The sequence below is a fragment of the Magnolia sinica genome, chromosome 19 (genome assembly GCF_029962835.1).
Source record: "Magnolia sinica isolate HGM2019 chromosome 19, MsV1, whole genome shotgun sequence".
NCBI classification, from domain to species: Eukaryota; Viridiplantae; Streptophyta; class Magnoliopsida; order Magnoliales; family Magnoliaceae; genus Magnolia; species Magnolia sinica.
Genome location: NC_080591.1, coordinates 40,539,635 through 40,564,476, shown reverse-complemented (window position 1 = coordinate 40,564,476; position 24,842 = coordinate 40,539,635). Strand labels below are relative to the sequence as shown.

Genomic DNA, 24,842 nt, shown 5'->3' with positions numbered 1-24,842 from the left:
TATGCACTCCATGTCGATCGGCTCGACATGCACTCGTACTAGTCGAGCTCGTCAAGTAACCCGATGTATGTTCACCATGTATGGACGCTACTGCTTGAACCTAAGGTACCAAACTCACCAGTGAAAATCCCTTTAACCTTGGTACCTCGATCCGCTAAGACTTATGAGCCGGGCATGGTGGTATGGGACACCGTGGTCGAGCTGTCGGCCTACGCTGGGGTGACGAGCCTCCCCGTAGTGACCAGTGAGCAACCCAAACTCGTGAGCCGAATACGGTGGTATGGGACACTGTATTCGAGCTGTCGGCCTACGTCTAGGTGACGAGCCATTCGTAGTGACCTCGAGCATACTCTAAGACTGCGCTGAGGTGACGAGCCTCGCCGTAGTAAACAAGAGTATAAACCAGGCATGCATCGAGGTGACGAGCCCTTTGTAGCGACCTATAACCGCAACATCGTATGAGACTGGCTAGGACTGACGACCCTAGAATGGATCATCGTTTGGAAAATGATATAAGGGAGGTACCTTAATTTTCCAATCCTACTGTATGAAAAGGCCTAATAAGAACTTAGTAATCACGCTCACGCACCGCATTGTATATGCTGTTTGGCGTTGGGTAGAGCACTAAGAAAGTGACTGACATGCCACGACCGTGAGATGAAGATCACAGAGGGAGTGTAGGCGAGGGCATGCATCATTATTTTATATCATTCTTGCATTAATAAGAGTACTTAGGACCTGATTGTTGTATTGCATTATCATTACTGCTTGACTGAATTGATAACATGTTAACCTTTGCTTTATTGTCCCACTGAGTTGATCACTCACTCCTACATTACGAGACGGTGTTTTAAATACTAACCAGACCCTGTTATAGTTTCAGATGATGACGCAACCTGCGAGGCGGAGCCAGACTTTGAGGATGATGAGGAGGCATTCTCATATATGCAGTATTCAGGCGGGTTCCTATAAACCGTTCTGATTGACGGGGCTTCAGGGCTTATACTTTTAGTGGACCATCACTTTTTGATATTTTGTATTTTAAAACAATACTTGTAACTATTTGACCTGGCAATGCATTCATACTTTGGGGACCTACAATGGTTTATACATTTTATACACTTATCACAGTCTTCCGCTTGCGTAAATTCAACTGTCCCTGGAGTATGATTTGCTGATTTAGCTTAATCTCATTCATGTTTTATGCACTAACATGGACAACATTAAATCATCATTATTTATGTTGTATAAGTGATGCGTTGGAACTCGGGAGTTGGGTACCTGCTCGACCCCCGATTTTCAGTGCATTACATGGATGATATAACATTAAAAATCACATTTGAACTTTCCTTGATCTAGTTTTCAAGAGATGAGAGGTATAAGAATTATAATGGATTCCATCACAAAACCATGCCCTCGAGACAAAGTAAACAACAGAATTAAATCAATCCACAACCAATCAGAGAGATATATGAAGGTTAGGAAGGATTCCATCATCCAACCATGTCCAAGGAGCAATGGTGAACAACAGGGCTTCCTATCTTCACAATCAAAATAAGGAATAGGAAATACTCAAAGCCATCGCAAATCTATTGTAATTTAAGCCACAATAAACCATTAAAAACTAAAAGCATTCCTTATAATCAAACTAGAATCAAATTCAGTTAAGTTTGAATGTGAATCAAAAGGCATAAACAAAAATTCTCCCCATCGCTCTACAAGCTTCACCTCTTAGCTCTAGCTAAGAGGTTTAGCCCATCCTCAACATGATGAGGCTAAAATTCTTAAAAAGCATTAAAGAAAAATAAAGAAGAAAAGGGAAGAAAACCCTTAGCCTGGCCGTTCCACTCCTCCTCTTTCTCTCTCTGCTCCACGTTCACGTCCCCACCTAGATGTTGCCCTCTCTCTCTCTCTCTCTCTCTCTCTCTCTCTCTCTCTCTCTCTCTCCCTCCCTCCCTTTCTTCTCCTTTTATAGCCAGCAAGGAATCGGTGGAGATGGAGCTTTACGCACAAGAGGGGGTGGAGTGCGCAAGGCGTTACGCACTCCCTGCTTTACGCAACTCAAAACACACGCAACCTGTTGCGTTTGACGTGAATCTAAGCCGAAGAATTTTCCTGCTTTCCCGATCCGACTTCTTGGACGGGGTCGAGATTCTCGTTCCGTGATCTTGGACAGTCGGGATCAAGTCCCTGACGTCCGGTTTTGATGCACAATGCACCAGCTCGCCCAGATTTCTCGGATGTCCGCATAACAGGGCCTGCGTGTTTCTTGCGCTGATGATTGGTGAGGCCCATAACTGGAATTTTTAGAGAAATCCACCCTGTCCATCAGTTTCTCCTCGAAAATCCGGTCGGATATGGTCGGTTTTGAATTTCCATTGACGCGACCCACCTGTTTGATCTTGCGACAAAGATTCTACCGTTTAGTGCATTTACAACCTTTGTACGGCATGTTTCAAATCAAGATCAACCAGATATTGATCAGGGCCCTCGTCTGATTTGAATGGACGGATCAGATTGCTTGGTGACCCACAATAAAGGACTGCAAGTCCCTGTTCCTCCTGCAGACGGGATTTCGAAGTTTTGAAAAGGAAAGTCGGGTCAGCGCATGCTGACCTGACTTAGTGGATGTGGTGCACGGCGAGATCTCTTGTACACAGTGCACACGCACCACAGTATGGGGTCCACTATGATGTATTCGAGACATCTTCTCCGTCCAAACTATTTTCCATATACATTAAGGGGTTGAAACCAAAATTGAAGCATATCCAAATATTAGGCGGGCCCCAAATCAGGATTTAAGGGGCTGATCTGTTTGTTGAGCCACTTCAACATATATCCAATGGCTGAAATTTTATTTTTACAATTAATTTATAGTCCTTAGGCCATATATAAAGTTTCGAGCCGAACGGATGGTGAGAACCTTGCAATCTTTCATTCTGGATGATTTTCGGGCCTATTTATTGTGAGTGGAGTGATTTTCTCGGATCTATGGCGTGTAGATTCTTCGATCTCGGTCCTCTGGGGTCTGCACCTTACCTTGGTGATTTATAAGTATTAAATTCATGCTTTTAATATCCATTTTTATATCCAAGCTCCTAAAGTCACCTTGCAACACAAACACGATTAAAATAAGTCGTTAAACAGTATCATGTTAGTAAATCAGGTAATAACTAGGGTCTACTATGCAATATTTGACCCTTAAGAATACTTAACATATTATTGTGCATTAGATAATTAACTTAATATGTATGGATTACATTACTTAGCTTATTATTGTGAGTTAGATAATTAGTTGCCCATTTGAGGATTTCTATGTGGCTAAACATAAATGTAGTGTATTTTTGGTGGCATAAAAATTACTTAAATTGTCCCATTTTGGATAGTTGAAGGTTAAATATATAGTATGCTTTCATATACCCTATTTAAATACTTATACCTGATCTGCACTCCATCTCCCCATTTCTCTATGGATATATTTCTTCCTTTTCATTTCTCATATCAAATATCTTCATATTTTTTTAGATATTTAGCATCGAAATGAAATTGAAGATCAACTTATTTGGAGAGACATGAGGAGATGTTGCCGGATTTTCGACGTGGACATTTAAATGGGAATATGAAAGTATTACAATTTTTCCAACCTTGGATGGATGAATAATTTAGGATTTAGTATAAACTTTTAAGGCATTAGAGTGCTAATTTAATTTAGTATCTTTCAATTAGTAGGTGATGGTGAAAAAATTTCCAATACCCCCGGCGGTTTGTCAGTTACATCGTCGATGATCTTGGATGATGAAGGATTAAGTCTAGAAGATGAAAATGCGTCCATTGATATTAGTACCTCACAGTCACAAATTTCAGGAAAAGGAAAAAAAAGATCGGTAGTGTGGGAAGATTTTTGAAAAAGTAACCTTGAAAAATAGCACGGTGAAGATACAATGCAAGTATTGCAAGGCTCAATATGTTAAACAAGTAGATGGGTTAACCATAACTCTGAAGAAACATATTTTGAAGTGTCATAAAAAAAGTGAGAAGTCAAACCTCAAGGCAACATAAATTTTCATTTACCCAATCTTTAATGGGTCCATCGCAAGATACATTGTCCATCTATAATTATAACAGAGACCATGTGAATGAGTTGATGACTATATTTATTATTGCCAATGAAAGACCATTTTAGATGGTAGAAAGTCTTTTTGTTGAATTAGCCAAAGGCCTTAACCCCATATACGAGAAGGTCTCTCATACAATAATAAAGAAAGTGTGCATGAAGATGTATGAAAGTGAGAAGGTCAAGTTGAAAGGTTAATTGGAATTGGTTTCCCAAGTCATCTTGACATCAAATTTGTGGACGACATCCAATTAACGAAAGTGGTATATGTCACTAACAGCCCACTACATTGATGCCAAATGGAGGCTTTGCAAAAGAGTTATAAACTTTCATTATCTTGCACCTCCTCACATTGGATTGATGATTTCAAACTACATCTATATATGCCTTGCGGAGTAGGGCATTAAGAAGAAAATCTCCTCAATAACTTTAGACAACACTTCTGCAAATGATAGCGTGATAATGAATTTGCAGAACCAATTTAGGGCCACCGGTGACTTATATTTTGGTGAAAAAATATTTCATGTTAAGTGTTGTGCTCACATCCTCAACTTGATTGTACAAGATGAGCTTAAAACAATTGATTCAACAATCGAGAATATAAGAGAGAGTGTGAAATACATACAGGGTCACCTTTATGATTAAATACATAGAATGAGATCATGAAATAATTAAATTTGTCATATCAGGGATCGATGAAGTTGGATGTCATGACACATTGGAATTCACCTCACGAAATACTGAATTCAACGATAGCTTTCATAATGCATTCTCTCACTATGCGGAGTGTGATAATGCGTATAAGTGGTTGCCTTATGATAATGACTGGATAAGAGTTGAAGCAGTTCGTAAGTTCTTTTTAGTTTTTTACGAAACAATAAAGAAATTTTTAAGAAGCAAGTATCTAACAACAAATATATTTATGCCAAAACTTTGAAGAGTAAAAGATTTTTTGTACAAAAGCTATAGTGGACCAGACTTTCTACAATTAATGACTATAGGTATGCAGTTAAAGTTTGATGAGTATTGGTCTGAGCGTAGTCTGGTAATAGTTGTTGCAGTCGTTCTTAATCATCGATATAAGATGTTCATGGTTATATTCACCTTTAATAAATTGTATAGTGAGAAGAGTGTCACTGAGGTTGATAAGATTCATGATGCAGTTGATGATTTGTACAATTTCTATATATAAACTTTGGGCGCTGTAAAAGATAATATTGCAGCCGTAGGTCATGGGGGGAAACCCTTAACTAGGGCTAGTGCATTAAGGCATTTCATTCTTGAATTTATAATGAAAAACGGTCTTAAATGACTCCCTCACTCCGGCTTGTCCCGACTCCTGAAGTGGGTTCTAGTTCTAGTGTTGATGAACAACGAAACACGATTGGCAATTTCATATCTTTCATGGCACAAGTTAACACTCAAACACAAACAACCCAAGCAGAACTTGACCACTATCTCAAGGAGCCACTTGTAAAGTACAAAGGCAAAGAATTTGATGTTTTAGACTCATGGAAGTCGAAAGCTCGTTAATCACAGTACCCTGTGCTCTCATTAATGGCAAGAGACATATTATCAATTCCAATTTTAATCGTGGTGTCAGAATCTACTTTTAGTATGGGGAGTAGGGTCGTAAACAAGCAACGAAGCTCACTTACATTGGAATCAGTTGAAGCGCTCATTTATACATAGGATTGGCTACGTTCAATCTGGGGGAAAGGGTATGATGATGAATAGCTCGGAGAAGAGGAGAGTGAGAAGTAAGATGAGACAGTACCTGTAACAATTGCATGAAGTAGGATGACAGACTGCCTTCTATTTCTCTTACATTTGCTTACAACATGATTTTAACAGTTATTATTTATGGACTTAAATTGTAATATTTGATAGGTGGATATATATTTTCCTCTTTTCATTTATGCTTTTAAATTAGTTAATATTACGTAAATCTCATATGGTTGGTTGATTACGTTTATTTATCTTAATTCCTTAATTATTTATGTTGCCTTAACCTAACCCAATATTATTCCTTTCAAAATACACACCTATAAATATGTCATCGAAGGAAGATGATCCATTGGCAGATATTTGGGATTATGGAGCCCAACTCTACTCACAGGATGAAAATATAAAGTTTCAATGCAAGTTGTGTGGAAAATAATTTGTAAACAAAAGAATTGGGTTAAAATTACATTTAACTTATTGGAGAAGAGACACTGCCCCAAGTAACAAAGCTCCTTAAGAAATTCGAGATTTATTTCGAGCAATTCTCGACTCAAATATAAAAACTTTCTTCTGCCCTTTCCCTATAACTAATACAACCATCTACAGAAGATATAAAAGTAAACGTATTATGATTGAAGAATGGTTAAGCAGAGGAACTACCTCCACAGTTAGTAAAGATCGAAGAAGACAGACTATTAAGGGAACAAGAAGAACAAAATTATAAAGAAGCTATAAAACAAAGCTTGAATTGGCATACAGTACTAGACAACAACATTAGCCCCCTCCAAGACAACATGGTGCCAAAGCAGGCATGGGTACGAGACATAAGCCAAGAGATAAATTATCAAAGTTTTTTAAAAGTCTTGCAACATTGTATAGGTGGTTGAGGATCTCGTACAAATCAGATCATAAAAAGAGTCTGAAAAAAACTTATTGAATCTATGAATGAGGACGATGGAAAGACATCTCCACCATCTGATTTAGTAGAGGTAAACAACCATCTTTTAGACACATCCAGCTCAGAATCGGCCTAGATTTCTTCCACATTTCAAGCCGTAGAAAGAGAACCAAAGGATGATTCTAGATACGAATGTGGAGGAGTGGGTTACTATTATGGACAAGGTTACTCATGTTACATGCTACAAAGGCATTCATCATACAGAGGATATTGAATGGATGAAAAGTTTATTGATTTGTATGTGGACATGGTTTATTTACTTTTGATTTTTGACAATGTTTATTTAATTTATTCGTTTTATAGACATGGTTTATTTAATTTTGATTTCAAAACCGGATCAGATAAGGTCAGCCCTAACTCAGTCCGACTCGACTCAATGCCCAACTCTAGTGGATCCGTCATGTTTCAATGATTAAAGATTCAAAATTATATTCTACATTTTTCAACCACTTCTCTTTTCCTCTCCCGTTTAGTGATATGTGATTAGTCATGCAAAAATTAAAATGAACACAATCACATTTTTTGCATGTTGCAATGTAAAGAAGACTCTTTTGAGTGCTTTTAAGCGATGTCTGTATTCTGAACATAGTCTAGACACCCTAAAGATAGATTTTTAAGCTTGGGCTCAACCCTCAGGTCAAGTGTTTAAGCCCAAGCCCTTGCCGCCTTGCCATAGTAACCCAGCCCGGCGACTCGATCTAACTCAATGCCGACTTGATTCCCAAGGCTAGATTTTTAAGCTTGGGCTCAGCCATTAGGTCAAGTGTTTGGGCCCAAGCCCTTGTGGCCTTGCCCCAGTCACCTAGCCCGACGACCCAATCCAACTCGGTGCAAAGTCGATCTGACTTGGTATTTCTGATCGGGTCGGACTCGATTCGGATCAGTCCAGCCCAAACTCGGACTCGGATCGAGTCAAGCATGCTGGACTCAGTACCGAGTCGAGTCAAGTTCGAGTCAGGCCTTTTTCAAATCTGGATCGAGTCAGTTCGACCCTAACTCGGTCTAACTTGACTCGATGCCCACCTCTAGTCATAAGTAAAGAAAAATAATGTGGCTACTAAACTTACCATTTTGTGAAAGGGAATTTCACCCGGCCAATGGAAAATTTTAAACTCCCTCGTAATAAGGTGAAAAAAATAAAAACAAAATAAAACAAAAGCAATCAAAACAATAAACATGGACAATTTTCAAGGAATTCGGCTCCATCCCCCTCTAATCAAGCTGGTCAAGCTGTCTCTACATCCAAGACCAAGTTAGCCCAGTGGCCGCGCCCACAGAAAAATAGCCAACCCAGACAAATGATCCAATGCTCCGGATTTGCTAGTCTTGACATCTATCCAGAGGGTTCATTAAGTGGGGCACGCAGTTTTCACGCGCAACCATGGAAAAAATCACCCCATCAGATACTGTTCAATCCTTCCCTATCTTTGACTTATCTTTTATGGCCATTCGTTCTCTAAGCCATGAATGGGGGGGATGGCTAGGATTGTCTGATAAATGGGTTGGTTCAGAAAAAATAAATGAATCCATGACAATACCCCTATTTTCACATTACATTAATAATAATAAATCCTGACTGTCCATTTTTTAAGGCTGTTGATCTGCCTAGAATCATCTGATCCGTTTGATTTAAGCATAGACGACCATAACACGCGTGCTGGAATTGAGGTACAGATAGGATCGATGGGTCATCGCTACAAGGAGCAATGTAACGAATAGTGTTATGTTACAGTAAGCAGCAGATGAGCCTTCATTGACCAAACACTATGAAATGAGAAAACGCAGTTATTAAGGTGGACCAAAGTGATATGTTTGGGCCCACCCCGCAGGGTATGTGTGAATGCTTGGGGCGCACGCCACCCACAGAGTTCCTCTGTCACGATACGTGGTGCACGCACCGCTCACGAAAGCCTCGTGCTCCACCCAACACATGGCTCGTGACCTCCTCAACCCTTTACTTTTACCTTCTTGAGTTTAAAATAAAAATAAAAATAAAAAAATTACTTGTGCAACTCACACATGCACCCAACACACGTGCCAACGTGACAGTCCATTGGGACATTTCCGGCCCCAGGTGAATGAAGCACAACTTAAATCAACAGTTGGGCCACGTGCCTGTAACGGGTTTTACAGGAATCCACTGTAAACGCTCTGTGGGGGCACTCAGTCGATCCGTTTCTCCAGTTCATTTGGCAGATCCAAGATTCAGGTGGGCCACACATAAGAAACAGTAGGGATTGAACGCCCACCGTTGAGGTCTGATTATCATAATCACGTGGTCCATATTAACGGCGGCCGCAGATGTCTCTCATATTTGCCTTGTTGGCACGAGATAACATTTAAGAAAGGATTTTGATTAGGGTTTAAACAGGTAATGGTTCCTTGGACGTTGTTAATATCCCCAATCTCTTGACTTTTTAATCAAATACCATTCTCACGCAGTTTCCTTGTCCCAATTTGTTGTCCATCACCGATAATGGCCCTTCAATCTCTACTCCATCCTACACTTTCAAATGACCTACCAATGCTTGTCTTTGGTCTCTACCAATGAAACGAAAGAAAAAGACAAAATTGCCCCTCTAGTGTGTTTTTAAAATGTGAAATTCTCGCAATCCACGATTATTGATTCAAACCATTGGTCGATCTAGACCATTCATCTAAAATCAATAGGCGGCAAGTGGGACCCACGCATTGATTGACTCATGTTCTAGACCAATCTAGAATATACAATCTGAACCGTCCACCACGCATAGGTTATTGATGGAAAGTGTTTTTTGTGTTTTTTTTTTTTTTAACGAATGGATGAAATAAATAAATAAAAGATAGAGGTGTACTCAAATAAGGTAACGAGTGTGTATTTTAGCATATGTCGGTTTATATGTCAAAAGATATATAAAGAAAGCTTGTAGCTTGTACCAACGAACGACCGTGTGAGTGTGATTCGAGAAATTGCAGGATTTCCTCTTCTCCAAGCATTCATAACTATGTTAACCAGTGTAGTAGAGAAGGTCATCCAACAGGCCACTCTCTGGTACGAGTTTCTACTGCAACGCACTGAGATCCGTACCAGAAGGATGACAAAAGAGAAGGTAGAAGAGAAATTAGTTGAGGATGTAGTGGTATTGGAGGTAAACACAGACGAGTGGTCTTGTGAGGAAGTGGAGAAGATATTAGGTTACAGGTTCAAAGATAGAGGGCTGGTGCAGGAAGCTCTGACACATCCGTCCTACTATCATCCATTAAAGCCATCGGTTACGTACGAGAGGCTGGAATTCGTTGGAGATTCTGTACTCAACTGCCTAATGACGAAGGAGCTCTTCTCTTCGTATCCGGAACTCTCGCCAGGCCCTCTCACGCTCTTGCGAGCGGCAAACGTTGATACCGAGAAGCTCGCACGTGTGGCAGTCAACCACGGATTGCATCGGTACGCCCGTCACAAAGTCCTCTCTCTCGAGGAACAGGTACCACTCCTTTGTCCTCTGCTTTCTGCTATCTTTCTGTCTTTGTCAGTTTTACTTACCCATGTGTCATGGACCATACAAAGCCCGAGTATTTTAAATTTTCGGTTCGTGAGCGCGGTTAACCAGTATTTTAAATTTTCGGGAAAAAGATACGGATGAACCGAGGATCTTTCTGGAAGCAAGAAAAAGTCCGGAATGGCTCACACCGTGAGGATCGACCTACATGGTCCCCACACACCCCCGTCACCCACAACACCAACCTCAAGACCGTTGACAATGGGCATAGGGGAAGCCTACCATTAAAACTTTCAATTTTTTTATTATTTAGGTCCAACATGATGTTCATATGCAATCCAATCCGGTCATCGGATGAGATCCATGAGGATGGTGAGAGTACCCCAAAATCAGTTAACTCAATAACTCAGGTGGGCCACACCATTATTCTCTGTTCTATGGTCCATATGGATTTTGAATTAGTTTGATTTTTGTTATTTACGGTGAACATGAGCAGATGTACATGGTGCACGGTTTGGATTCGGGTATTAAAATAATAAAAAAAGGAACACAGTGGCCCAACGAAAGGTGAATGGGATATATAGCATTCCCAGCTTTCCCACTAGAAAAAGACATTCAATGTGGTTTTCCATCTTTGGAAAAGTCGTCTCTCAAACCTGTTTCGATATCGTCTCACGTAAGAAGTCGGCGTACACACGATTCTTATAAAATATGGAATTATCTGATACAAAATCTCTTGCCTACCTCGCTACGTACCAGGGCCATTCTGTCTCTCTCTCTCTCACATGAGGAAATGAATCGACATGCATGAAATCCACTCCTTCCACTATGTGGATCACCTCTTCTTCATCCTTGATCTTAAAAATCAGACTAATTCAATACACAGATGGGCCACCATAAAACTATGCCTATAAACATCTCAATTCATGCGGCATGACCTTACTTGACTTTTTAAATGCTGTGTGATTTCTGAACGTAACTCTTTCATCGGGATGAGGTAGATCAGATGAATGGATAATGCATGTAAAGTCAAAACTAGGTGGCCGTCCCATCCCATCCCATCCCAACCTAATCTTTTTCCACGGCTTCTTAGTATTATCTAATTAAACCGTCCTAGTTGAATTACTAAATCTAGGTAGACATTGTTATATCCTATTTATAGCTATTATAAGAACTTCGTATTAAGAAAATGCGTTGCAATTGGAATTGCACGATGAATAGGAAATGGATAAAAATATTCAAAGATTTAGAAGGCTATTTTACGAATTACAGTGTGCATAAAATTGATTCACAGTAGCAGTTAGTCGGCAAATTATTGCGGTTGTTGGTGATTGGTCATGGAAAGATTCTAAGCATGGTCAAGTTGTTTAGATATAAAAGGCAACCGATGGCAATCAAATTAAAACTTTGATTGACAGAAGTGAAGTAAGTGGATAAGAAGCGTTCCGAAGAGGAACAATCAGTAAAAGAATATCTAGAGAAGAGAAGAGTCCAAATATGTTTTTCTAATTGTTATAACCATTGCAATATGAAGAAGGATATGGAAGAACAAGTTACAGGAGAAATTTGTTAATAGAAGAGGAATGTAATGGAGAAAAACCTATCCAACCAATCCAACACAACAAACAAACAAACTTATCAATTTACTTTATCTCAACTTATCCCAAGAGTAGCAGTAAACAAGTAGCGGGAATTCTGAGCTATAAAATTTAGTTGTAATCCAAGTCTACACTCATACGCTGAATTTGTTCTTTATCCAATGTCAAGTAGTTCTTTCAAAAGACGCATTCTTACAATTGTTCCTGGTGTCCGATTGTGATTTTTTCCTTTTGCTTGATTTGCAATGGTATTCTGAAAATCCTTTCTCATGGAAGGCACAAAGTAACCCATCTATGGAGGAAGAACCCCACTCTCCGATTATTGCCTGATCATTATCAAATTTTGTAAGTTGTTGAATAAGCGGCCGATCTTCTCCAAATCTGCTCATATACATTCATATTGGATGAATCTGAAATTGCAGTTTACACTGCTGTAGCAGAAGTATGAAATGGTTCTATTAGTCCTAGAGGGGGGTGAAAAGGACTTTTCAATTGATTGTACCAGTTTAAAACTTCTATTGCCTAACTTAATTGATATACAAATAAACTCAGTAAGGCAATGTAACTCTAAAGGCTTCCAAGCCAGTTAAAGAGTCGAATCACATAGGCAGTTTAAGATATACTAATAAAGCAACTAACCTATAACATAGTGAGCTTGTGTGTGGAATGTGCTTCCTCTTAATATATAGCATTCATTCAATCATGTATAATAATATAAATATTCAAGCATATATAAGTATAATTAAACAAATGCGCAAATGACAATTCCAAACACAAGCATATATAGTGGTTCGGCTATGTGCTTACTCCACTCCCGATAACCACACTCACCCCCGAGTGTGTCGGATTTCACTATTAATGGTTTTAAATCAGGTTCACCAATAGCCTCTACAGTCCTACACTAAGGACACCAATTTATGCTCACCGCAAGAGAAACAATCCTATACTAAGAACCCATGTTTAGGCTCACCGGCTACGGTCCCACACAAGGCACCTCTGTTTAGGCCCACCAGCCAAGGTCTCACACAAGGCACCTACGTTTAGGCCCATTGGCCAAGGTCCGACACTAGGCACCTAATCCAGTTTGTTGATAGCAAACTCTTAGCCTCAATCCTATATGAGGATAGAGACAAAACTGTGAACTCTTAACAATAACACTTACTTGTTGGATTGAGTCCTCTTTTGTAGCTTCTCATGGGTTGCTTGATCTTCGTGCTCTTATGCTTGAATCAGCTTCCTGGTGCTCCCTTGATTGCGTAGCTTGGATTTTCCTGTTGGTTCAGTTTCACGATAAAAAACCTTGCATATGATATACTTATAAAAGTGACAAAGGTTATGGGAGTTGGTTAAATCTCCTATCTAAGATAATTAGTGAATTTCCTAATGGATTCAACCTATGGATGCTCTAGAGTATTACAAAGACAAAGGATTTTCCTACTGGTTTGGTCTTTGTACTTTAAACAAGGCACGAGTTTATGTTCTTCATTAATAAGAGCTTTGAATGCTCATAGAAGTGTTGAATCATAATGAAGAAAGCATGAAACTCGTTTGAATAGAGTCTATAATAGGTAGGATAAGCTTGCGATACACTAAAGACTCTAAGTTGCCATAATCCACTAATTTTGTAAGTTTCCACAAGCCGCTTTTATAAAAAAAACAGTTCCAACGAATAGAAAACTGCTAGTTTGCGGTGCTATCGAAGATACCTTCGGTATCACCGAACTTGATTCGGTGGTACCGAATTAGCAATCACTAGTACCGCACTAAATCCTTAAGTTACTGGATGAAAAAGGTCCATTTCGGTGACACTGAAATCTTTTCGTCAGTGGCAGTCGGTGTTATCGAAATGTCCAGTCAGTGGTACCGAATTACCATTTAAATGTTGTTGGATTGTTTTAAGCACTTTCGGTGATACCAAAGGTATCTTCAGTAATACTAAAAGTGCTATTCAGTAGCACCTTTTCCTACTGAATGTGGACAGATTTTTCTATTTTAATTCTTTGTCCATTAAATCATTCAACAATTTGGAACTACCTAGAGCCAAGACTAAAGGAAAGAAAATATGATCTCGGAATTGGCTTTGAATAAATGACCTAAGTGGGTTTTCCTATTTGGGTTGGGATCATTTATATGCAAGGTCAAGGTCGTAGAAGCATTTCTTTGTCTTCAATGTAGCAATGATGTTTTAGTTCCAGTTGCGTCGCCGATCTTCATTTACTAAGAACTCATCTGACTATTAGACGCAACTAGTCACGTGATTGACAAATAAGTGTGCAAAGGTGGGAGCACTTACAATCTCCCCCTTTGTCAATTATGTGACGAAAACAACCTAACCTACGACTGTGTCATGGTCCATACCAATGACATATCAAAACAATAACGATTACATATCTAGAAGTAAATTTTACAACTCAAGACTTGACATGAAATACAAAATCATGCTACTCCCCCTTAGTATCTTCCAATAATAACATGTAACAAGGGAAAAAGCAATTTCTGTAGAAAACAAACATTGTTTTGATGGGTAGGTTTCTTCTCCCCCTTTTTATCAGTTATTGGCAAAGGATTTACCAAGAAATAATCTAATAATATAGAGATGATAAACATAGGGTAAAGGGATAAAACAAATAAATCATATAATGACATAAGCATAAAGACCATCATCTAAACAGTGAAATATATCATCATAACCAGTGAAATCATATGTTAGATAGAAAAGATAACCATAAAAGGAATATCTAACATGACCAGAATAGAGATCACCATAAATTCATCAAAATTAGTACCCCAAGCATGGGTAGATTCATCCATCATCCAAAAATTTAAAAGTTAAGCCCTTAAGGGCATACCAAAATAAAATAAAATAAAAAATCCAGAAGCAACTTCGTGATATGTTCCCCAATATGTTGAAGGGCGTCAAGACGTAGTTCAATACCAGAGAGCCTATTTTCGCATTGCCGGAGGCGGACTTCAATATTCGATTGTCCTTCCAAGAGAAGACGAATTGGATCGTTCTAGCGAAGGTGGCACCCAGTGCTGACAAATAGTGGACTTGGTGCAGGCACTAGGGTACGATAAGAATCCCAGCCGGTGGCCATGGAAGTATCTTGAGCTTCTTCACCACTCCTGTATTCCTGATTTCCCTCAAGTGTAGTTATAAACACATTTAGTTGAATTAGAGTTTCCTTGGTGAAGCATATGGTGGAATATACCGTATCATGAGTGGGTGGCAAACCAAGAAATTTAGAGAGTTTGTAGATAACACTAGAGAAAGGAAGGCTAGTACAATGAATGCCCTTGACTACTTGGATCAATTGTTTCAGGATAAAGGTGGGTAGGCAGATCTCAATCCCCTGAAGGATGTCATACAACATATTCAGAACAAAAGGAGATGTCATATTTCTTGAAACTTCACATGGGTATGCATTTATACTCAGAACGTTGTGCATGACTTTCATATTTAAGTCTAAATGAGATGAATGGAGAAAGTTTCGTTTGTTCTTGGGGATTGTGGAGCCATCACACAATGATCGAGTTAATTCTCCCCAAACTCCCGGATGATTTAAAGGACGATCAGTTGGGGGAGTGTGTGTGACTCTGAGATGCAATAGTTGGCTCTGCACTGAAGGAGTGATCTCCTTGACTTTGTTCATGTAATTAATGTTGATTGATGGAGGGTCATCCTGTGTGTCATGACAGGAATCCAAGAATTGATGAATGAGGTCATATTGGACCTCCCCTCCAAAATACAGTAGGTTATCCCACCCAATTGATCCTAAATAGAGATCAATCCCATATGGTTCAATGAGGAGGGATCTGATCAATCTGTCATGGACAGCGTTGTTCCACATAGCCATTTCAGTAGGATTTGAATATTGAGAGCGATTTGTTCTTCTAGAGAAATTTTCTCCTCTCGTAGGAGCATTCCCCTTGTCTTTAACCATTGTTGTGCTGTAATCATATTTCAGAAATATCAAGCAAAAATAAAAATACTTTATTATGCTTATGAAAGTGCATATATTATGCTCATGATATTTTAGATTTTCAGATATAACATTAAATGTAAGTAGAATCAAAAGATCAAACCAAACATATGCATATTTAGTAGTAGACAGATATAAGGATTTTCCAATAAAGATTTATACTGTCATGAAGATAAGGTCCTAGAGAGTCATTTAACAGATATACCTAAATTATTCGATCTGAAGAGTACCATTTCTAGGCAACATCAAAATGAATTTTAATCCTTGGATTCACACATGGAGGCTAAAATCCTTTGATTTACTTATAGAGGGTGTGTAAAGTTAGCTACCAAAAAAAATATCTGAAAATATCTAAGAATCCTCGGTATAGCAAGATACAAAAAAAATAATAGTTCTGTCACTCAAATACTCTAAGAGGAACCATCATCAACATCATCTTGTGGGCATGACAAATGTGCTGCAATTTGCTCCACCGACCGTTGAAGTGAATACACCTTTTCTTTCATTGATCCTCCAGAATTTGTATAAGAACATCATTCTGGACGGTTGTAGGTGCAGAGGTTGGAAAATGAGTATCGGGTGCTGCCTCATCTGTTTCATCCCGTTCATCTTGAAGCTCTTCTTCTTCCAATGTTGGATTACCAGATTTACTTGCAGAGGAGAGATTCATTTTTCTGATGCCATGCGCATTAATGTTTGGTGTAGACAGGGATATACCTTCAAGCTCACCGAACTCACATTGACGTGCCAATTTGCACAACAAGTGCCCAAAAGGTATTGCTATGGAATTGGACTCAATTGCTGAAACTATCTGATCATATTTCAAGGTGGGCAAGCATAATGGTTCACCTTTTCCAATGTGGTAAAGGGTCTCCACCATAAATGGTGTGAGCTCGGTATGATTACCGAAACTAGGATATATATTTGAGATACAAATTAGGTGGAGTATCCGGTAATCATGGGACATATTTGTGGCTCGTAAGGCATTCCCGTGATGCCAAGATAGGTTCTACCCATTACATAGGAATTTTGTCCAAACTGCCCTTTTTGCTTTTGTTGGTAATTGTAAGTCATTGGGTTGTTCAGAGCACATTGGTAATCCTAGGAGGGTTGATATGCGATACGGAGTAATTTTCACTATTCTTCCATCACAGTCAACTTCAAAGCCCCTTGATAATGTGCACTGTGACAGAAATGATCGTACCAAGTTTTCATTCACCAGTCCTCTAAAGGATAGGACTGGAAGCCATCCTCGGTGAGAGAGGATTTCTTGGACTTTAAACTTCTCAATACAAGTCACATCCACATCCCTCTCACATACAATTTTTCTCTCCAAAAACCTGGTAGCAGTGTGCCTGGAAGGATTAAGGTTTGAGGAAGACAAGGGTCTATGGGCTTGGTTCGAGGACCGCCCTCTTTTTGGAACATAGGTTTTTTGCCTAGTTCCATATGGTCCTGTAGTGTCATGCTTCCTCTTAAAGTGACTTTCACTAGACTGGGATGTCTCCATTCTTGAAAGTAAAGTGGAAAGATGAGAACCTATTAGGAGAGAGAGACAGTTCTAAGGCAATTGACTACTAGTGTTTGAGATTTTTGCAAAAACAAAGCTTAGAAGATACCTTAGATTTGTTGACTTGTGCTTAGACAGCCCTCCAATTGGTTTTGGAGTTAAACAGGACAGATGACAGACTGAGCCGAAATGAGCAAACCAAGATTTAAATATATTGACGCGACTCGATTTCGGTGGCACCGAATGTAAGTTCAGTGTTACCAAAATATCCTTGATCACAATAGTTTGCTATAACTGGTTTTCCTATTGAGTATATAAGTTCGTTGTGATATAAGGTAGAATCCTGTGATTAAAAAAAAATATACCCTGAGGCTAAGGAAACCCTCGGATCTAACATTTTAAGGCAATCTCAAAAGTTAATTCTTTGATTTATCTTTCTCTTCAGATCACAAGTTTCTGATTGTAAACAATACTATTTATACAGGAGGCATGATCCTCAGATGTACCTTTATGGCTCAAGTGGACCCATGGGGTCACAATTCAGAATTTTTGAGATGATGATGTGATGTGAGTCAATACACTGCTCATTTGACTCTCATCCTTCATTTCAATATGCTTATCCTCTTTCATGTTCTTTAGTTTGGGAATGATAGTAGCTGTAAATGCCATAAGTATTTTCAGTAACTTTTGGTCATCATCACTTTCGGACTCACTATTTTCAAAATTTGAGTCATCTGTGTCATCTCATGTGGCGGCCATGTCTTTTTCTTTTATTTTCCTAGCTGGACATTCAGTTGATATATGTCTATACTTTTGGCAATTGTAGCATTGGGTTTCTTTGGACTTTCTAAAAGGTTTGCCTATGTGGCATTTATAGTCCAATTGTTTCCCATTAAAAGGTTTGTCGCGGTTCTTGTTAAAGAATCTTTTGAACCTTTTGGCCAGGAGAGCCACTTCCTCATCATCTTCTTCATTCTCAGTTTCTTCTTCCTCTGCTATTGTTTTAGAGGTTTTGAGGACACCGTGTTTTGATTTAGTGGGTGGTTTGAAATGCAACTCAAAAGTTTGTAGTGACCCCACTAGCTCTTCAACTTTCATCTCATCAATGTTCCTACATTCCTCTATTGTGGTGACTTTGGAGTTGAATCGTTTCGGTAGGGATCTTAAGATTTTCATACAAATTTTGGGTACCGGAATTTTCTCACCTAGTTCTCCCATGGAATTGCATATGACATTTAATTTTGTGAAAATTTCCATGAAGGTTTCATGCTCTTCCATTCTTATGCTTTCAAATTGGGAGGTTAGCAGCTGCAACCTTGATCTCTTTACTGTGTTGGTTCCTTCATGGGTGGTTTGCAATAATTCTCATGCTTCTTTTGAAGTTTCACACATACTGATTTGATTAAATACTTCTTATAAAACTCCACAGTAAATAGCATTCATGGCTTTAGCTTTATGTGATTTCATTTCTTTGTCATGTGAAATCCATTTCTCTTTTGGTTTTGATGTGGAGACAGTTGTGTTGTCATCAAGTACCATTTGTTCAGTTGGTGGTTCGTATTCATTCTCAACAACTTCCCAAACATCATGATCTAGAGATTGTAGAAAATAAAACATTCTAGACTTCCAATAAGGATAATTGGTTCCATAAAAAATAGGTGGTCATGAAACAGATGGACCTTCTCATTTATTCATTTTTTCAACTTCTTATTAGGATCTTCCTCTAGGTTGTTAAACCCTTGAAGATGAACCCTCTCTGATACTAATTGAATTTGTGGTTTACACCGCTGTAGCAGAAGTATGGAAAGGTTTTATTAGTCCTAGAGGGGGGTGAATAAGACTTTTCAATTGATTGTACCAGTTTAAAACTTCTATTGCCTAACTTAATTGATTTACAAATAAACTCAGTAAGGCAATGTAACTCTAAAGGTTTCCAAGCTAGTTAGAGGGTCCAATCACATAGGCAGTTTAAGATATACTAATAAAGCAACGACCCTATAACATAGTGAGCTTGTGTGTGGAATGTGCTTCCTCTTAATCTATAGCATTCATTCAATCATGTATAAGAATATAAACATTCAAGCATATATAAGCATGATTAAACAGATGCACAAATGATAATTCCAAACACAAGCATGTATAGTGGTTCGGCTATGTGCCTACTCTACTCCTAACAACCGCACTCACCCCTGAGTGTACCAAATTTCACTATCAATAGTTTTAAATCAGGTTCACCAATAACCTTTATAGTCTTACACTAAGGACACCAATTTATACTCACCGTAATAGAAAAGGTCCTACATTAAGAACCCACGTTTAGGCCCACCGGCCAAGGTCTCACACAAGGCACCTCCGTTTAGGCCCACCGGCCAAGGTCCCACACTAGACACCTAATCGAGTTTGTTGATAGCAAACTCTTAGCCTCAATCCTACACGAGGATAGAGACTAAACTGTGGACTCTTAACAATGACACTTACTTATCGGATTGAGTCCTCTTTTATAGCTTCTCTTGGGTTGCTTGATCTTCTCGCTCTCGTGCTTGAATCAACTTCTCGGTATTCCCCCAATCACTAGCTTGAATTTTTCTGTTGGTTCAGCTTCACGATAAAAAAAACCTTGCATATGATATACCTATAAAGGTGACCAAGGTTATGGGAGTTGGTTGAATCTCCTATCTAGGATAATGAGTGGATTTCCTAAGGGATTCAACCTATGGATGCTCTATAGTATCACAAAGACAAAGGATTTTCCTATTGGTTTGGTCTTTATACTCTAGAGAAGGAACGAGTTCATGTTCTTCATTAGTAGGAGCTTTGAATGCTCATAGAAGTGATGAATCACAATGAAGAAAGCATTAAACTCGTTTGGATAGAGTCTATAATAGGTAGGATACACTTGGGATGCACTAAAGACTCTAAGTTGCCTTAATCCACTAATTTTGCAAGTTTTCACAAGCCGCTTTTATAAAGAAACAGTTCCAACGGATAAAAAATGGCTAGTTTACGGTGCTACCGAAGATACCTTCGGTATCATCGAACTTGCTTCGGTGGTACCGAATTAGCAATCCGTAGTACCGAATTAAATCCTCAAGTTGCTGGATGAAAAAGGTCCATTTTGATGACACCGAAATTTGTTTGTCGGTGGCAGTCGATGTTACCGAAACGTCTAGTCGATGGTACCGAATTACCTTTGAAATGTTGTTGGACTGTTTTGAGCGCTTTCGGTGATACAAAAAGTGTTATTCGGTGGCACCTTTTCCTACCGAATGTGGAAAGATTTTCCTATTATAATTCATTGTCCATTAAATCATTCAACTACTTCAAACTACCTAGAGCCAAGACTAAACGATAGAAAATGTGATCTCAAAATTGGCTTTGAATTGATGACCTAAGTGAGTTTTTCTATTTGGGTTGGGATCATCTATATGCAAGGTTAAGGTTGTAAAAGCATTACTTTGTCTTCAATGTAGCTTTGATGCTTCAGTTCCAGTTGCGTCGCCAATCTTCATTTACCAAGAACTCATCCGACTATTAGATGCAAATAGTCATGTGATTGACAAATGAGTGTGCAAAGGTGGGTGCACTTACAATATTTGCTTATTTTGAAGCTTAGGGTTAAAGTTGATCAGTTTGGATCAAGTTGTTGTATCGATTCTCGCATGCCCACATAACAAAAAACAAACTATGTGTCAAACATTTTTGGCACGCATGGTGGGAATACAAATTACTTGGTTGACATAAGTATTATTTGCTAGTGCCAGTAATCATTCGAAATCATGAGTCGAAAGGGTGGTCGTAATACTTCAACAGCCGCTATTGTGGCTAACGAGCCACCACTAATGAGGAGTTGCATGTCCGACAAGTACCTGAGTAAGGAAATCCACCACCTAGTCCGATGCTTGTTCCTCCAATTGCAGATAGACCATCGACATCTTGGGTTGAACCTCTTATGATTATGTCAGCCAGAATGGTTGATATGCAAAGGGGGGTTCAACACATCACAGAACTATCGTGAGTTCAGGTAAAGCATTCACGAGTTCAGACTGAGGCTTTCAATAAGTGGATGATCGATCACACCGAGAGCATGAATTGGTTGGTGGTTTTGTCGGCTGATAGAACACTTATTGCACCTCAAAAGCAGGTCGATGCAAGTTCTATTGGAAATCGAGCACCTGTGCCACCAGTTCATCCGATGCCACAAATACTTCCATTACAGCGAAACACACCACCTGTTCCTATCCCTGGTCCAATCTAAGATATGCAAAATTCACTGATACCCATAGATTTCAGACATCCTAAACGTATTCCTATCCACGACATGCGAAATTCACCGCCACCAGTAGATTTCAGACGTCTTGAGCGTGAAAATAGGAATGTAATTCATGAATGCAGGAATTAAGGGATGCCCGGGGGGCAACCCTTGCCTGAAAATCAACCATATAATGAAGAATAGTATCAGGATGGCCCTGAAGTACCTCCATTTATTGTACAATAATACTGTGAGCGTAACCAAATTACTTAACTGATTTAAGAAGTAGAAAGCTAAGTTCTTGACTAAACTATTACTCCAGTTTATCATAAGTCATATCCTGACTCGATTGACAAACAATATCCATTGTCGAGGAACTATCAACCTAAATTTACATTATTTACAAGTGATACTGTAGACACCCCTCCTAGGCTAACAACTTGATAAGGCATGGATGATCCTTAGGAACTGAACATAAACCCCACACCACAGCCATTTCCCAAACCTGATCCAAACTCTAACCGAACTGGAGCCATTCCATTACCCTAAACCCTAAGCCAAAGTGTCACGCCCCAAACTCGGAAACCGGGCTCACAAAATTCCCGATCGCCGAATCCGGCGCCGACAGCCTCCGTAGAACCCCATTCTCGGCTCCCAGCGCCCATTCGCCAGGTTCCGATCCTGGGATGCTACAAGGAGGATTTTCAACATTAGTTTGAATCGTAATAAGCATAACCAAAGGCATAACCCACAAACAACAACCAAAAACTCCATCACATTTTCACTATAATCAAAAACTTTACAAGTACAATGAGCATAAGGGAAATACAATGATGATAGACCAAAAGCTCCAAAAGATCAGCTACGCGCCCAAGCCTCAGCGCTGCTGCGATCCAACGTCACCTGCACGCAACGGTCGTGCATAAGCTTATAGAAAGCTTAGAGGGTGGTGAAAGTGTATGCTCAAGGTGGTAATGTAGTTATGCAGTATCAGAGTAATGCGGAACATGCTGATGAATGCTAAGAATCCCACAAGCCGTACCAAGGCCATGCGGTGCAAAGAATGATGTCGGCCATACCAAGGCCATGCAATGCGAAATGCAAGTCAAGCATACAAATCCTCATCTAAGTCCACGTGTCAATACGGCTCAAATCTGGAATATCACCGGGGTCTAGTACACTCCAAGCCAGATTGCCGCCCCATCGCGCGCAATAAGGTGAGTGGAAAAGACCTCACTATCCGCCTGCCAATATCGGGCTCGGCTCGTCAATAGCGGACCCATTCCTCGAGCTGGTCAGACTCAGCCTAGCATTGCCCCCTACTCTCGGGCGGGTAAGGCCGCACCCCCTTCCAACCGACCACGACACAGTGGAAAGCGCAACCGTCTGGTAATCGGCACTCAGCGCTCATGCATCCACTCGGTCTAGACGTTGGAGCAACCTCCTGGTACCATAAGGGTTTAGGGACTTTCACCCAGGGATATCTATCGCACCCCATGTAGAACAGTATTTCCGGTATCCAATCCTGCCAACCACGATACGTCTGTGGAGGCTACGGCCCTGATGTCGCTAGGGCGTACAGTAACCATATCACACAATGTGAATGCATGAATCACACTATCCAGTCATGCAGTAATCCTGCGCGTGTCGTGCGCTCATGTAGGGCAACACCCCCTGTACGGGAGCCCCTAAACAATCTGCCCGAAGGCGTATGCTATGATCAGTCATTTCTCATATCAAGCATACATATGATGCATATGATCATGAATCATGGAACTAAACATGTTATATAGGATGGATGATAATCATAACAAAGATGGGCCTAGACGGCCTACACATCAGACGTACGAGCTTAACAATGGGCCTTAGGGAAAGTCATAATGCGGACATTTAACCACACTATATTTGCAATGTGGACGTCGAACCACCATTGCTCCCAAGGCATAGCCCTGACGTAAACATCATTACATAAATCATATTGGGACTGCACATTGCAATGAACCTTAGGTATAACTCATTGGGCCTTCAATACATCAAATGGGCCGTATCATATGGGCCTCATGTTCATCAAGTGAACCACAACAATGGGCCACACCAATGGGCCTTATGTGCATTGTAATGGGCCATAACCCGTGGGCCTTAGAATGCATTAAATGGGCCTAATCTTATGGGTCGTATGTGTATCAAATGGGCCTTGCCAATTGGGCCCCATATGTACATCAAATGGGCCTAAACTCATAGGCCCCAAAACATTTTTAATGGGTCATAACACATGGGCCCCTAATACATCTATGGGCCTCGACCCATGGGCCTTACATCTATATCCAGGTGGGCCTCAATCACAGGCCCCAGGCCACAAGCAAACTGAGGTGGGCCTCCCACCAATATTATATTAAATATGATATAATATATAATATATATATATATACATAATACATATGATATTATATATATGATATAATATTATATATATATATAAATAAACACACACGCACACACCACACACGCACGCGCACACACACGCACGCACCCACCCACACACGCATGCACACACATCCCAGTGGGCTCCACCGTCCGGCTGGACGGTGGCTTTAAAACACACACACCACTGTGGGCTCCATGTGGGGCCCACCATAATGTTTAGATGCCATCCAACCCGCTGATAAGGTCACATGGGCCCAGTTGAAGGGTGAAAACAATTCTCACCCTAATCCAAAACTTCTGTGGACCCCAAAAGGGTTTCAAAGGTAGAAGTCTAATCCCACTGTTTCCTACGGTGTGGGCCACCTGAGTCTTGGATCAAGCTGATTTTTGGGGAGTGATCCACTGAAGTTAGGGCCCACTGTATGGATGGATTAGATGACAAATAAACATCAATGTGGGGCCCACAGCTACAGCCGTGATTGGCTGTACGACGGCCAAGCCGTCCGCCCGCTGGAATGCGCAGGCAGCGCTGCTGCGTTACTGACACAGCAGCAGCAGCTGCTGCTGCAGTTTTTTTATTTTTTTTTTATTTCTATATCCTTGCGGTTTTCATAGGTGGGGTCCATATTTTGACGATCCACACCATCCAATAGGCTTCCATGGCTCAACACGAGCAAAACAAGTCCAATATTGGACATATTTCAATGTATAAACAATCGGGAAAAGTTTCAATGGTGAAAACTACCATTTGCTATGTTATGGCCCGCCCGAAGGTCTGATTGATCCCATCTTTCGGGTCAACGCC

At 40.0% G+C, this 24,842-nt stretch overlaps 1 protein-coding gene across 1 annotated transcript in view; it reads left to right on the top strand.

The window, feature by feature from the left end:
- Positions 1-9,710: 9,710 nt before the first annotated feature.
- LOC131234423 (ribonuclease 3-like protein 3) overlaps positions 9,711-24,842 on the top strand; it is a 28,678-nt gene continuing 13,546 nt past the window's right edge. Inside the window, exon 1 of the mRNA XM_058231282.1 lies at positions 9,711-10,258. Within this exon, the coding sequence (XP_058087265.1) occupies positions 9,782-10,258 (477 nt within the window). The 5' untranslated portion in view covers positions 9,711-9,781. The remainder of the gene's footprint in view (positions 10,259-24,842) is intronic.